The 16057-nt window shown below is 50.5% G+C and overlaps 1 protein-coding gene and 1 long non-coding RNA gene across 7 annotated transcripts in view; one reads left to right on the plus strand and one right to left on the minus strand.

The window, feature by feature from the left end:
• Cep104 (centrosomal protein 104) overlaps positions 1-14486 on the plus strand; it is a 32503-nt gene extending 18017 nt beyond the window's left edge. For 2 of the 6 annotated variants that reach the window (XM_087660360.1, XM_087660361.1), the window contains exons 15-24: positions 134-241; positions 1109-1145; positions 1988-2054; positions 2595-2703; positions 7992-8130; positions 8258-8325; positions 12002-12092; positions 12479-12559; positions 14076-14215; positions 14389-14486. In XM_087660360.1, coding sequence (XP_087516486.1) covers positions 134-241; positions 1109-1145; positions 1988-2054; positions 2595-2703; positions 7992-8130; positions 8258-8325; positions 12002-12092; positions 12479-12559; positions 14076-14083 — 708 coding nt within the window. In that variant the 3' untranslated portion in view covers positions 14084-14215; positions 14389-14486. 6 annotated transcript variants of the gene reach the window in all.
• LOC148006191 (uncharacterized) lies at positions 2620-5626 on the minus strand. Its single transcript, XR_015620564.1, has 3 exons — positions 4690-5626; positions 4337-4447; positions 2620-2785 (listed from the first exon to the last, which is right to left on the minus strand). It is a non-coding gene; the product is annotated as an uncharacterized LOC148006191 (long non-coding RNA).
• Positions 14487-16057: the final 1571 nt, after the last annotated feature.

Genomic DNA, 16057 nt, shown 5'->3' on the forward strand with positions numbered 1-16057 from the left:
GAGCCACCATGTGGTTGCTGGAAATTGAACTTAGGGCCTATAAAAGAGCAATTAGTGCTCTTAACTACTGAGCCATCTCTCCTGCCCCGAAAACCTCTTCTGATGTGGAAAAAAAAAATTTTTTTTAAACCAGACCCAGAAAAGAGTAGTCACAAAAGAAGCAGAAAAACAAAAGAAAGAAGAGACGAAGGCTCTACAGGGCCTGTCAGCAGCACCAAGAGAGACCCAGGCTGGAGTCCAGGTGAGGTCACCCGAGTGTGCAGGTGTGTGTGTGTGGGGGAGGGGGTGGTTGGGTGCAGATGACACCCTTACTTTCTTTAGGTTGGTTGTGGGATGAATAAAAGAAGCCTGACTGGGCCCAGGGTGTCCCATGTCTTTTATTAGCCCACTCCGCTGCTGCTGTGGGTCTTGAAGGATTGGTCTCTTGCCTACCCTGGAAGTGGCCTGCAGCTGAAAGTGTGATTTCAGGGATGCAAGTTAATCCACCAGGCACTGCACTTGAAGCCTCTCTGAGGGCTTGTCAGGGCAGGCTCTGTGTAGAGTAGAAACTTTTCTGTGCATTGATCGAACTTCTAGGTTGGAGTTGGTCTCTGACCAATAATTGTGCAGTTAGTTAAGTTCCTGAAGTTAAAAGGAAAGTGGGAGGTCAGGCAAGATGCTGCAGGGGCCTCACTGCCAGGCCAGATGCTGCAGGGGCCTCACTGCCAGGTCTGATGACCTGAGTTCAGTCCTTGAAACCCACATGATAAATTGAGAACCAACTCCCCAGAGAGGTCCTCTGAGCGCTGTGCTTGCACCAAGACTGATGTTTCCACTACTTGTGCCTATGGCCACAGCTCCATGCACCGAGGATACCAAGAGATGGGCAGAGGTCCCACACACTGCTCTCCATACAAATGGGAAAGAAACAAGAAGTAGAAAAGTGGCAAACATGTCTGAAATGATTTTCCCAAGAGGGGCTGAAGGTCCCCAGACCTTCCCACCAAAGGCCAGTGTGAGAGGAGCATATGGAAAAGAGAGTGGAGAGACTGGAGCTGCTGCTTCCTCCCCTGCCAGGACTGTACACACACTGCAGCTCGCTCCTGACCTTTTTCTCTTTGTGTCTTAGGAGAAGGAGAATGAGGCTGTGAAGCTCAAGAATCAAGGTGAGCAAATCCCAGTAGGGCAACTCAACTCTGTAAGCATGGCTTTGCTGAGCATGGCGGCACACACCTTTAATCCCAGCCTTCAGAGACTGGAAGGTCTTTTGTGAGTTTGAGGCCAGCCTGGGCTATACACCAGTTTTAAGCTCAAGACTCTGACTCAAAACAAAACGAAATCACTTCCTTAGCAGGCCTGGTGCCACACTCTTGAGCCTGGGGAATGGCAGGTGAGGTGGGGGATGACGAGTCTTAGTTACTTTTCTATTCCTGTGATGTCATAACTTAGTAAAGCAGCTTATAGAAGAAAAAGTTTATTTGGGGCTTGTGGTTTCAGAGGGCAAGCCCATGAGTATCATAGCAGGAGCATGACAGCAGGCAGGCCTGGTGCTGAAGCAGTAGCTGAGAGCTCACATCTGATCCACGGGCACAGGAAGGCAGACAGACACTGGGAAACCAAACTCCAGTGGCACGCCTCTTCCAACAAGGCAGCATGTCCTAATCCTTCCCAAACAGTTCCACCAGCCGGGGACCAAGCATTCAGACACATGAGCCTGAGGGGACCGTTCTCACTCACGGCACCACAGTGAGTTTGAGACTGCTCTGAACTACATAGCAAGGCTCTCAGACCAGGGGTGTGAAGGGATGTGCAAGGCCCAGACTTGAGCCTGAAGAGAAAGGAAAAAAAACAAAAAAAAAACACCTCTTGGCTCTGCAGCCCTAATTGGATACAAACATTGTGTCAGACACCTTACCATTAGATATCATTTTTAAAATGATGATTTTTTACTGAAATTTTACACATTTCAACCAAATGTTACCTAAATTGTGCTCTTTAATTTCCTCAGACCCTCAAGGAAGGAAAGCTGCCCCACCTGACACTCCAGAAATCCCAGATAACCACTATTTGGATAAGTAAGTGATGCACTTGGTTGCAGGAGGTGTGGGGAGGCCTTGGGCCAGCGCTCCCTGCCGACTCTCAGCCCCTCCTCCTGACCCCAGGGTTCCCTGCCGACTCTCAGCCCCTCCTCCTGACCCCAGAGCCTGGAAATTGCCAGGCTCAGCCACAGTCCCTGCTTCACCCCACAACAGTCACTCTGGCCATCCTGCTGCAACAAACTGACGAGTGGTGTCCAGGGGCAGGTCCAGTCTTTAAGGGACTGAGCTGTCCTCCAGCTCCGCTGTGACTTACGCCACCTTCAGGACTGTGCCAGCAAGGCTCACACCACAGGCATCGTAAGCTCTTTGTCCTGCTTGGTGAGGCCCTTTCTCCTGGCATTGGCATTGTGCAGGAACCCTGAGCCGTGCTGTCCTCCCAGGAGGTGCAGCCTGCCCTCAGAACACAGGCATTCCAGGACAGGAGGGGTTCAGAGAATCCTGAGTTGAGTGCAGTCATGGTTGTTGTGGTCACGCCAGCGCCTGGCCTTCATTTCCATCTTTTCTGTTTCACTGCAGTCTGTGCATCTTTTGTGGGGAGAGGAATGAGTCCTTCACAGAAGAGGGCCTGGACCTCCACTACTGGAAACACTGCCTCATGCTGACCAGATGCGACCACTGCAGGCAGGTCAGGAGCTGGGCATGGGCCATGGCTGCAGGTGACTGCTCAGCCAAGTCAGGTGCTGAGCACAAGGGCACAGTCAGCACACCTAGGTTTTGAGAAAAAGACCAGGTCTCAGAAGCTACTGGAGAAGTCGGGAAAGCAGAGCAGGCCATGCTACGGCCCAGAGTGACTGGTGTGTCAGCCACTGTCTCCCTGGCCACAACTCATGCATCTCAGCCCCTCTCTGATGGCACTCACAGCATTTGTTGCTGGAGCTCTGTGAGTGCAGTCCATGTGTTGCCCGTGCTCTCCATGGTGGCTTGGAGCCCTGTGTGAGTGCAGTCCTGTGTGTAGCCCATGCTCTCCCTGTTCTCCGTGCTGGCTTGCCTACTGCCATGCATATTACTTATACAGAGCATAACTGATTCATGGTTTGACTGAGTTCAGGACTGCTGGGAACAGCCTTGCTGCTGGCCATTTCATACTACATTACTCTTGGGAAACAAAGAACTATCCACTGTCCCCAGCTGGGACGCTGATTATAGTCCTCTAAGTCTGACTCATCAGTTGTTATCACTGGAAAGTGTTCCCTCTCCCCTAACCTCCACGGTCAAACTTCACTCACCGTCTACTGCAGCACAGCACACGTATGCAAGGTAGGACCAGGAATAGGGTGGAGCCTCGGGAGATGCTAACAAGTCTATGACTGTCACCCAGACCTCTCGATCACAAGGGTCATTTGGTTTTTATCATCATAACTGTGGGGCCAAGGTACTCTGCAGGCCACCACAACCTCTGCCCCTTGAGGCCAATAGTCACAATAAGCCCAGAGGAAATAGCTACACCACATCTCCCTCCAAGGCTCACCTTCTTTCTGCCCTGTTCTGCTATATTCCCAGAGCCTCGTGGGGTGGCATAGATTATTCCCTTCAATGTAAAACTGAACACGGGGCTACCATGCTGTTAGGTGGAAACCAAAACCAAATGTTTGCACACACACACACAAAACTCTGTGTGTGTGTGTAAAGAAACTTACATAAGTTCCCTAGACAGGGGCCAGCACACAAGGGCACTGGGGTTCATGTAGGGCTGAATGAACCTAGTGGCTCATTCATGGGTGCCATCCACCACACTGTGGTTCATGGACACCATCTATGGCGCTGGTTAGGTTGTCTCTCCCTAATGGCTGCACCTCCCTCTTCTGTCCCATATCTGGCTCACCAGACTCTGGGACAAAGTCAAGAGGTAAACACAGTCTTCCTCTTAGCCAAGATCCAGAAAAAGTTAACTGCAGAGGCATTTTTGAGGTTAACAGCCATATTAACTTTCTCCTTCCATATGTCACAGCAGTAGATGTGTGTGCCCTCGGCGTTTTGTCCTGCTAGGAGCCTTTGAAGTAGCTGGTACTCGTTACAAAAGGAAGACTCCCTTGACCACAGCTCACAATAGCAGTGATCGAGAGACGTGAATACAAATATTTGGAAGACGATCTGTAGACATATTATTTAAGAACATGGGGCAGTCACCTCCCGGCTGGGACCCGTGATGTCATCACTCTGGGTCCGGTCTCAGCTTACCTGAGTTCTCTGCTGTAGCATGGGGTCACCTCCCGGCTGGGACCCATGATGTCATCACTCTGGGTCTGGTCTCAGCTTACCTGAGTTCTCTGCTGTAGCATGGGGTCACCTCCCGGCTGGGACCCGTGATGTCATCACTCTGGGTCTGGTCTCAGCTTACCTGAGTTCTCTGCTGTAGCATGGGCCTTCACCTGGCAGAGAGCAGTTGGTGCAGTTGGTTGTACCATAGAACTTGTGCTACCATGGCACCCACAGGGCTGGCACATTGCAGTGTAGCAAGCAGAGTTCATATCTGCAGGATCATTTGTGACCCTTCTCCCTCATAACTGCATAGCGGACCTGGCTTTACTAAGCAGCCAATGGGAAGGACCTAGCTGAATCCCTCCGTGCCCTTCTACTACAGCATGAGGTGTCATTAGCAGTAGGGACTTACCACATGCTTCTGGTATGCGGCCAACAGTGTGTATGGTGCGGGTGGCCTAACGGCCTCCTGGTCAACAGACTGTAGTGAGGCAACCCACTCCTGGCCCTGGAGTTTTCCTCCAGTGGTAGCCTCCAGTAGTAGTTCCTGGGGTAGGGTGCTTTCTGCTCTCACACCCTGTTACTGCTCATTGCCTGATGATTTTTCTAGGTTGTTTAAAAGGATACCAGACCTTTTTACTGAGTGGGATGGTCTCTTAGAAAGAAGCCGGAGTGGTTTCCACCTCATTGCCTTTCATTCCTCCATGGCAGTGGGCAGATCAGCAGTACCCCCTTGTCATCCATCCTGCAGAGGCTCATGGGATTGCTGGGTCATTTCCTCTTGTGAGGTTCAGTCCATTGCGTTTCCCTTGTCTATGTACATAGGAAGGGTCTTAACAAGTTCTCCATCTCACATAGGCTCACAGGCATCATCTTGCTTGTCCCTAGCGAGTAGCCAGCTGATGAGCAGCACCATGGCCAGCTTCCAGTGCTGTCCCCTGTGTGCTACTTGAAGGCATGCACTATATTCTCTGATTGAGTGCCATTTTCAGGATGTCCTGTATAAAAGCATGCCAGTCTATGCTGCATGAGGTCAGGCATATTAAGATTGCCCTACAGACTCCAGCTTTAGACGACTCAGCCTCAGTTGTAGATGGCTCAGAGTACCCACAGCAGGCAATGCAAGACTCTCCTTTGAGTCTGTGTCTGCAGTCAGGCTCTGATTTGCTATGTGGATTTTCCTGGGGGATATACAGAAACGCCTCTTCACCCCTCCTAGGACACCAACAAAACACAACTCAGTCTAGCATGGTGAGCTGGTGAGCTTCCCGATGCTACTCACACCAGCTCAGGGAGAGCTCACAAAAGCCGTGCCAGTGTGCCTGGAGCCTGCTCGGCCTGGAATGGTCTAGAAGTGGGACACAGCATTGGTCCAGCATGACTTTAAAGACTGACTGTCTCTGGCCTTCTAGCTCTCTATCTACACTGAGTGCTTGCTGAGAACTTCCAAAAGATTCTGAAGACTTTCTTGCTTATTCTATGGTTCAAAAATGCTGGCTTCTTTTCTAACTCTGTACTTTGGTAAGCACTGTAACTCTATTTATGCTTAAATAAGTGCTAGGGAAGCTTAACTCTTTACTGTTCTGTGCTAGGAACCTCACTCTTAACTCTTTCTGTGCTTTAATATGTGCTAACATCTAGCACTTAACACATGCAGCTTAGCAGCAGGGAATTAAGCAAAAGGATTGACTGGAGCTCCTTTCTCTGGTGAGTCAGCCAGAAGCTTCTCTGGCTAAGCTGGTTAACTCTTTGTGAACCAGAGAGGAAGGAAAGAAATCAAGATGCTGTGTACAGGCAGATATGCAGTGACATGTATACATTAAAACATTCATACACCCACACTATGGCCGGGCACAACCATCTATTACCATCAGTTCCACAAGTATTCATGCATGTGTACATATATACACATATATATGTACATATAGAAAAACACAGACACATTTGGGTGGATGGAACAGAACTCCCCAAGCCAAACCATTCAACCAACAACTTTATTACTTTATGTTTTTTCTCTGATCTTTTATACCTTTTTGAACAAAAAATTCTTTAGAAAATTACCTAAGAGATAAAATGTTACATAGAATGGGAGTCACAGAGGATATTAATATTAAGTTCAAAACAGTGTTTCATTATAATATACTCATTAAAAGTGCAAAGCAACAGTTTTCACAAGGCCTCACCTTATCAAAGTACACACTGTGACTTCATCCTTGGACCTGAATGTTTCTCCTCGAATACAGAATTGCCCCAGGTCTATTTCTCTTTTTAGGGTCATTATGAAATCTCATTGTATTTCTTATTCAGCCTTTACTTACTATCATGAGGAGTGGGCACATTCTATTCTTGATTCTATCTTTATTATATCTTTCTAGCAACTAAGACCATCTCTAGAAACTCTCCCTACGTTTAGTTGATGAGGCAGGGATTCTATAGAGTCATCTGTTTGTCTCTAGTGCATCACTACAAGACAGTGCATCTTCATGGGTCTGCAGAGGTCTGCTCAAAAGGGTGGGTCAAGGCCACCCTAGTGATTGCTTTGCATGTATATAATAACAGGAATCTCTCCTCAGACTTAATCTTCTTGGCCTTGCCTAGACAAGCAAGTCCATCATTAACTTCACAGCCCACGGCAGAACCATCTCAGGAAGATCACCTACTAGCTGTTAGCTTCTCCTCGATGGCTCCTGGCACCAGTGGAGTGTCACCTTCACTTGGCCTTCCAGTTCTTCTCTGCTACTCTGGGGCTTCCTTAGGATGGCATAACAGGCTGCCAGTATATTTGGTTGTTGCCATGACAGTGGGTTCAAGATAAGCACAGCGATCTCTGCTCTACAATGGCCATGACCACAGCACCGCACTGGGCTGCACGTCTAGCCATGGTCCTGTTGGACAGGCTTTTGCCACTGAGCCAGTACCCAGAAGCACTGCAGAGCCCTGGCTACCTTACAGCTCACAACAATGAGAAAGAGCACCTCTGTTCTCACTGGGCTGCATGTACTTGCTGCCCATGACCGGGGTGGCATCCTTTGTCCACTGGTCACCAGCTGTCTTTGCTAGGCACCTGTCAGTTGACACCGTCCACCTCTGGACACAGCCACCTGTGCACCCGATGCTGTGCGCCTGTCTTCCCTCATTTCTGCCATGTCTCTGTCTTTTCATTGTCTCCGCTATCTTGTTAATGGAGGACTTTAAATTCCCACTGTCCCCTACCAGTCTCTCCTAGGGTTCGTGGCCTGCTCTACTTCTCTCCTGCTCTGGGTCTCCCTCTTCAAAGGAAGAAAACAAGATGGGGAGTGTGAGAGGGCAGGGCCACCCTGTACACACTCACTCCTCTACCTGGCAGCACAGATTCTGAAAGCCCCAGGGGAACAGCTGGCCTCTCCAGCAGTATGTGGTGCGGTGGCTACGCGGAAAGTATTCCCACTGAGTGTTAGACAGGTGGGATAGTCCTGTTTATGTACACATTGTAAGAAATACTGGGAGCCAGCATTTGAACCCAGAGCCATAGTGGACAGTCAATCTACTGCAGTCCCACCCCCCACTATGTCCTTTACATGGTACTATGGTGACGAGAGCAGAAGGACACGGGTTCTCTACAAAGTGTGTGACCACAACCCTAAGGGTTAAAGACCAGAAGGACCTGAAAGAGCTGCCCTGGTCTGGGGTCCTGCATGTCCACAGAAGTCACTCTGCCTTTTCTCTTGGGTACAGGTGGTTGAGATATCCAGCCTGACTGAACACCTGCTGACAGAGTGTGACAAAAGGGACGGGTTTGGGAAGTGCCCCCGCTGCAGTGAGGCTGTCCCCAAGGAGGAGCTTCCTAGGCACATCAAAACTAAGGAATGCAACCGTGAGTGTGCCCAAGTCCTCCCAGGCATGGGCAGACATGGGCAGGCATCGTGGGAAGAGATGGAGCCTTCTTCCCCTGCACAGGGCTCATCTAAGTAACCAAGTCCTTCTTACTGAAATCATTTCAGCTGCCAAGTCGGAGAAGGTGGCAAACCGCTGTCCCCTGTGTCATGAGAACTTTGCTCCTGGAGAAGAGGTGAGAGGGCCTGAGCTGAGATGGGAGCAACAGGGAGTGGTGGTGGTGGACAGACAGACAGATGCTTCAGATGGTGCCTTTGTAACAATTAGCAGAGGTCAGCTTCTGTCTCAGCTCACTGTGAAGTCAGCACTGGTGGTTTTACTCTTCCTGGTCACGGCTTTCTTGTGTAGGGCAGGCTCACCAGAATCATAGAGTCTGCAGCCCGTTAGCCATTTGGACTAACAAAATGTGCCTCGTGGTGGTAAATAGTTCTCATCCTTCTCAGTTCCATGCTCTCCCCGTCCTGTGTAAGGAGGATGGTGACACAGACAAGGGGTTGGCATGTTCCTTGCCTCTGGTGTTCAGGTCTGCATGCAGGGCCTGAGGTACCTCAGCCATGAATCTGCCCCCTCCTCCTGGTTGTCTGCTCAGTGCAGTGGCAGTGCCTGTGGGAACCTCAGAGTTGGCTCAGGACACCCAGGATCATGTTCTCAGCACAAAGGCGATTGATTTGTCCCAGCCGGACAGAGAGCAGGGATGAGGGACAAAAACAGGAGGTGGAAGGAGAGGGAGAAGGGATAGGGAACTAATGAGGGGTAAGAAGAGGAGGAGGGGAGGGGACTAAGGTGTCTCTGGATATAGGAAGACAGACGTGGCCCACAGGCAAATGGCAGTTCTTAAAGGGAAAAGGGAAAGCCGTGTTAGGAAGGAGGAGATGGGTCAACTTCAATCAGGCATGTTGATTGGGTGAGACTGAGGAGGCTTTTGATAGCTGGACCTTGGTAATCGATCTCAGGAGGAGGAAGTGGCCAAATAAGGGGATAGACCTTGGTGTCTAGCTTTAGGAGTGTAATCAAATGGTTGGTTTTGGTTTTGGTTCCTTGGCTGTCCTGAAACTTTAGACCAAGCTGACCTCAAACTCACAGAAATCCACCTGCCCCTGCCTCCTGAATGCTGGGATTAAAGGTGTGCACTACATTGCCCGGCTAATCCAATGGTTTTTAGCAAGCCAGAGGGACGGGGGGGGGGGGGGGGGGGGGGGAGGCAGGGCCTGCCAGAGCTGTGTTTGCCATGGTCAGCCTGGCTAAGGCCCTTCCATGCCCTCCATGCCAGGCAGCTCCAGAGGCCTGCCCTTGGCTCCACCTCTGCTCCAGGAAACACTATGGAGTCCAACATTCTTCATCATGAGTGTTGAGACGACACAACACATCTATTTTTACTGCAGGTGGGGATCCCAAAACAGTACAGGGTACCACCAAAGTCCACCTTGGTGAACCCTGAGTTATTTTGGGATAACTTAAAGGAATATGGGTAAAGAGTTACTTATAGAAGAAAAATGACTCGGCTAGGCCCACTCCAGCATGGGTGGCAGGTCACAGAAGCTGGGGACCTGGAACAGGGCAGAGCCTGCAGGTAGCTCAAGAAGCTGGCAGGTTACTTCCAAGTGACTAGGTTCAAACCTCTTCTCAGCAGCTGGGCTGGTCTCAGAGTCGCCTGTGCAGCTTGGCTTGGATGCACTGGGAGGGGGGCCTAGTAAATGGAGCACTTTCAGGACTTCCGGGAGTCCCTGTGCACGGTTTCCCTTCCTCCTTAGGGAGCTTACGCAGGATGGATGGAAACAGAGCACTGCAGCTTTGAGAGGGACAGGCCTGCCTACTAGGTTATCTGCTTTTAGCATCTTGATAAATTCATGGGCCACAGTAGGTACAGAGCCACAGCCAGCTCTGCCTATGGGTAATGGCCTCTGGATACCAAAGGTCCCTTTGCTTGGCCTCTCGAGGCTTTGGAGCTGACTCAGCCTCGGGGAGTGTCCTCCTGTCTGGAGCATTTCGCCCAGTCCAGGAATCAGCTGCCCTACTAAGGAGTGTGGCCGTCTCTGCAGGCCTCGGTGTTCAGTGCAAGGAAGGCCACTGCTGCTCACTCTCATTGGGCAGAGCTGGGACACCTACATGTGTCATTCGTCAAGTGCACAAACACCACTCTCTCCTGTCCACACCCAGCTAGTGCACCCTCTCAACTTGTCTTCTTGGCAACCCAGCATGTTTCCAATTCTGTAGACTCAACAACCTCAAAAGCCCTAAGGACAGGAAATTATTGTGTGTACCCTAGGATAGCCTGGACAACACTGGAGTCGGTGAGCCCAGGCCCTACTGCCATTGTGTAGTACCTAGGAGTAACCAGAGCCAGCATTCTGTTAGAACCCAGGGCAAGGGAGGAGCAGAGCCAGGACGAAGCTGTCTGTGTGGACACCTGCTGCAGACATGCTGCATGCATGGGGCCTGGGTTCTGTAGGTGGTTTCCTCATGTCTGTAAAGAGGCCTGTTCTAAGAACTGCATCAGGCATGAGGCTGCCACCCACCTCATGCTGTGCGGTGGCCCCATCGTCACCCACAGTTTCCGCCTTCCACTGCTTGTCTGTGACTCCAGAACCTCCATTTGTCATCTCAGTAGCCATCTTTACTGACCCACTCCCACTGCCCACTGTCTATACTGACCCACTCCCACTGCAACCACTGTCTATACTGACCCACTCCCACTGCAACCACCGTCTTATACTGACCCACTCCCACTGCCCACCGTCTATACTGACCCACTCCCACTGCCCACTCTCTATACTGACCCACTCCCACCGCCCACCGTCTATACTGACCCACTCCCACTGCAACCACCATCTATACTGACCCACTCCCACCGCCCACTCTCTATACTGACCCACTTCCACTGCAACCACCGTCTATACTGACCCACTCCCACTGCCCACCGTCTATACTGACCCACTCCCACTGCCCACTGCCTTCACTGACCCACTCCCACTCTTCTCATTTCCCTGGGCTTTGTTCATCTGGTCTCCACGGTGAACATTCCTGAACCAACCAACCCCTGCCTGCCTCCTCTGCCCCCTCCATGCCTGCCATCTGCCATGGACTAACTAACCTTCCTCTGCGTCTGCAGCTGTATGCTGTTCCTTGCTCTCCATATTTTGGCTGTTTGTGCTGTGCAACACATCCCCCATTTAGCTGTGTGTGACAAGACCCATTTCCTATCTCATGATTTCCCTGTCTCAGGGCCTGGGCAGACTGGGCCTCCCCTGGCTTCTCGAGAATTCATGGGGTCCTGGGCTGCCATGGAGCCATTAGCCAACCTATGTGTTCACCCTTGTGCAGCTCCAGACGGGGAAGGCCCACAGCCTAGTGCATCCTAGCAGCTGGCAGAATAAGTCTTCCTGGTCACAGGACTCAGGTTCTAGTTGTCAAGGATGCAGGCTCACCAGACTGTAAGACTAAGGACAAAGAAAGGCAGGAACCAGGCTTCCAAGCTAGCGCTGGTTTAGAACCTCACTCTCATCATGAACAGTGATGCTCTATTCTGGCATCACCCCAGGGCCCTCGGAGCCACCAGACTAGCATGTCGTGCCTCCCTCTGTTGCACCCCAGGGCCCTCGGAGCCACCAGACTAGCATGCCGTGCCTCCCTTTGTTGCACCCCAGGGCCCTCGGAGCCACCAGACTAGCATGTCGTGCCTCCCTTTGTTGCACCCCAGGGCCCTCAGAGCCACCAGACTAGCATGTCGTGCCTCCCTTTGTTGCACCCCAGGGCCCTCAGAGCCACCAGACTAGCATGTCGTGCCTCCCTTTGTTGCACCCCAGGGCCCTTGGAGCCACCAGACTAGCATGTCATGCCTCCCTTTGTTGCAGGCATGGAAGGTTCATCTGATGGGCTCTGCTGGCTGCACAATGAACCTGCGCAAGACACACATTCTCTGCAAGGCTCCAGCCCCGCAGCAAGGTGAGGCGAGCACCACATGCAGGGCTCCCATACTGTGCTCCAGTCGTGTGAAATGCATCCTGTATCTGTCCATGTGCAGCCGACCTGGTTACCTCCATCTCCAAGTTTAACAGGGTGTGGCTTCTCCCCACAAATGCCTCCTGGCAGCTCACAGGGATGCTACTGTCCCCAAGCTGCCCACTGGGGCTGGTACCAATGTCCCTACAGCTGTCATGCCTTTGTCCTTTGTCTTCTCTCCATATCCAGGGTGGGTTCTCCCAGCATTCACACCGTCAGGGTGGGTTCTCCCTGTATTCACAACATCAGGGTGGGGTCTACAGCCTACCTGTAGATAAGAGTCCTCTTCTCATGTGGCTCTGTGTCCTGTGCATCTGTCTCCACTGCAGGGAAAGGCCCAATGGCGTCGAAGTCAGGCACCTCAGCACCCAAGGTTGGAAGCAAGATCCCCACCCCAAAGGGAGGCCTCAGTAAGAGTTCCAGCAGGACACACACAAGACGGTGACAGAGTTTTCAGTTCTGTCTCCGCCAGGGGCTGTGCAAGGTTCCCTGTTCTAAGCCAGTATGTTGGCATGGTGATGCAGGGCTCTGTGCCCACCGTCCCTTGGCCTCTTGTGTCCTAGTGTCTACTGTCACAAGAACAGTACATGATATGACCAAAGAGCCCTTTCCAATGTGGCCGCAGTTCTGGGCCCTCTGTCAGTGCTCAGAATGCCACAGGCACAGCACCCACCCCCTTACTACTGAGAAGACGCACCCCAGACTTGGAGCTCACTGGTGTGAGCACACATTGGGCTTTGCACAGGGCTAAGTTGGCTTTGGTGGCCCTAGAAGACTACAGCAAGCCACACTGGGCCTGCTGTGCTGTCTCTCGTGGTCCTGTCTGCCAGGTTGTCACACTATATACAGCGACAAACAATAAAGGAAATCAAGCAAAGACAGCCACTCTAAGAGCAGGTCCCTCCTACGCACACAGCCCGATGCTCACTGTGTACCTGTCCCTGTGGCCCCCCTGACAGCCCTGCCTTGATGCCTTCCCTCGGTGGGTGCAGAGCCCTGAATGAATGGATGCTGGATGATGTGTCCTGGTTACCCTACATGCACCTGACCACAACCCACCTGCAAGCCTCAGTTTTCCTTATGGCAAAATTAATGCCTTCCACATTTGCCTAGCCCACAAAGATGTCACACATACCTTGCTGGCCCAGAGCTCTGTCACATCCCGTGATGTAACTGAACCCACATTCCCAAATCCTTCATAGTGCCCGCTCACAAGTGCTTCACTGATCAGTGACACAGACCTCAGAACACAGCTGTCAGCGGCTCACCCGTGTCCTCATCCCTCCTGTCACCGTTCCTGCTTCCTGAGGAACTGTCCCTTTGAAATGTCTAGGATTGAGAACATGAATATTATAAAATTAGGGCATATTTCTTTAAAATTCCCAACCATGTGAACCAAGCTCCATAAAGATGTGTGTGTGCCCGAGCAGCACCCTGGGCGCTAACCTCGTGGACTCACCCCTGCTTTTGGCAAATGGCTCCCACTGTGCTTGGCTCAGAGTATCAAGTGGAACAGGATCTATCAAGAGGAGGCTCCTGTCAGAGCAGAGGCCTTTAGTGTCAAGAAAACAGGGCAGGACTAAGAAAGCAAAGCTGGGCGCCAAGGGATGATAAGGTGGCCCTTCAGGTCAGAGATGCTGGCATTGTTTCCTAACCTGCCTTAAAGTACAGACGATAATGGAGAGTTAACCTCAGAACTAGACAGAAGTACATACCTGTAATGTTTCTATCTGTTGTAACCCTGAGATGCTGTAAATCCCTTCATTTTTAACCCAGCATGGTGGCTCACCCCTGTACTCCTAGCACTTGGGAGGCTGAAGTTAGAAGCTCAGAGGGAAGCCTGGGCTACAGAGTGAGACCGGCTCAGAATAAGACAGAGCAACAAAGAGTACTTCATTTTTAGCTCTCATGTTTTGCCTGTTACAGAATCATGAGTTTCTGCAGAGGTGACTGGCAGGCAGTATTGGCAGCCACAAAGCTCCACATCACTGTGCTTGATTCAGGGAAGGAGCTACGTACCCCCAGCCCTTCATAATATCTAAGTGGATCACTCCTCAAACCTTCACGTATGCTACATTGTGGATATTTAATATTTATTTATATTATTTTCATAAAAGATTCTACTTAATTTAAAAGAATTGTGTCATATCTGATACTAAAATACAAATGTAAATACCTCTAATGAAAATTTGCAACTTTTTAATGTTTTAACATAGTTTTCTATTTGTCTTTATTTCAGGTATAGAATAATATATTTTTATTGTTGCTGTTTGAGGGTTTATGTGCTAATTTGCCTTGTGTACACTAATACAGTAAAGATCACTCAGCATCTTGTCACTTTTATTACACTTCTTTAGCCGGGTGTTGCTACGTTGTGGGTTCTTCTCCCCACCCTTTATCACCCCAGTCTCGTTCCCTGTCACTAGACAGGAGAGATGGAAGGATGAGGGTGTGGAGGTGGGGGTGAGAGAGAAGGAGCACCCTGAATCTAATTTCTTCTTGTTTCTTCTTTGAGCACGACTCCTGACAAACTGCAGCCAACCCCCCTGAGCAACCAGCCACTCACCCTGTTTTCTCAGGGCCCTCGCATTTATCCCCTCTGCAAAGTTCCCAGGATTTCACATGTCTCACAATGGCAGAAACCATCTCCAGCCGGCAAAACCACACTTCTGCTAGAGCACGGCATAAATCATAGTCAGCTGCTTCGGACAGTCTGAAGCAGCCCCACATCCTCACCTGGGACTGGAACAAAACTATATTCTTAATATTTCTAGGTTTTTTAATGTCAAAGTTGTCACCACAATTTTTACATAGATATTGGTTTTTTATTATATTCTTTATATGTGTGCTTTGCACCATGTGTGTGCCTGGTGCCCATGGAGGTCAGACGAGGGCACCAGGCCCTCTGGACTGGAGTTATAAGGTGGTTAGGAGGTATCGTGTAAGTACTGGAAGCTGAACCCAGATCCACTGCAAGAGCAACAAATCCTCTTAGCCACCAAGCTATCTCTCCCGCCCTGTTTTTGTTTTTGAGTCAGATCTAACTATGCAGCCCTGGCTGTCTTGGAGCCCAAGGTGTAGACCAGACTTACCTTGAACTCAGAGATCCACCCACCTCTGCCTCCCAGTGCTGAAATTAAAGGCAGACACCACTATATGCTGCTCACAGTAGTAATTACAGAGCAAGCAATTGTAGGGCTGGAGATGGGGCTCAACTGATGGCGTGCCTGCCTAGTGTGCACAAGACCCTAGGATTGATTATCTCCCTGCACGTTAGGATTGAAAGCAGGGGATCTCAAGTTCCAAGACATCCTTTGGCTACAACTGAATTACAGGCTAACCTGGGCTAGCTACATGCAGCCCTACCTGGAAAGAAGGAAGGGAGGGGGGATGTTGTACATCACTGAAGTTAGTAGAGTAGCTCTGCCCTTACTTTTGATGAGGAGAGAGACTTGGGAGAGCCGGGTCTCTAAAACAGTGTTTTAAAATGAGCTTGCCCTCTTGTGTGCAGAATGGAGAATTCACTCAGCGAGATAACGTCACAGTGTCCTGGGTTTTCTCCAGCTGCCAGGCAAGGGCCACACTTCACAGTTCTGTCAGAATAAGTTGTTTACTACCAAGAAGCTGAAAGACACTAAGCTATGTACAGAACAGAGAATTCATCCCGTAGAATGAATTCACAACATCTTGTGACTTCTCAAGTCACATCAAGTACTAGAAGAGCTCTGACTAAAAAGGGGTGGGGGGAGACTTTCAACAAAGACATGTGTGTCTTCCAGAGGACTCTTACACTTAGTCACAGAACAAACACCTTAAACCCAGTCTAAAACCCAAGATGGGGGATAGTATAATTGCATCTGAATACACAATACTTCCCAATGCTTCCTTAGAAAGTTAGCACAACCCTG

This window comes from Rattus norvegicus, chromosome 5, assembly GCF_021556685.1.
Source record: "Rattus norvegicus strain SHRSP/BbbUtx chromosome 5, alternate assembly SHRSP_T2T, whole genome shotgun sequence".
NCBI classification, from domain to species: Eukaryota; Metazoa; Chordata; class Mammalia; order Rodentia; family Muridae; genus Rattus; species Rattus norvegicus.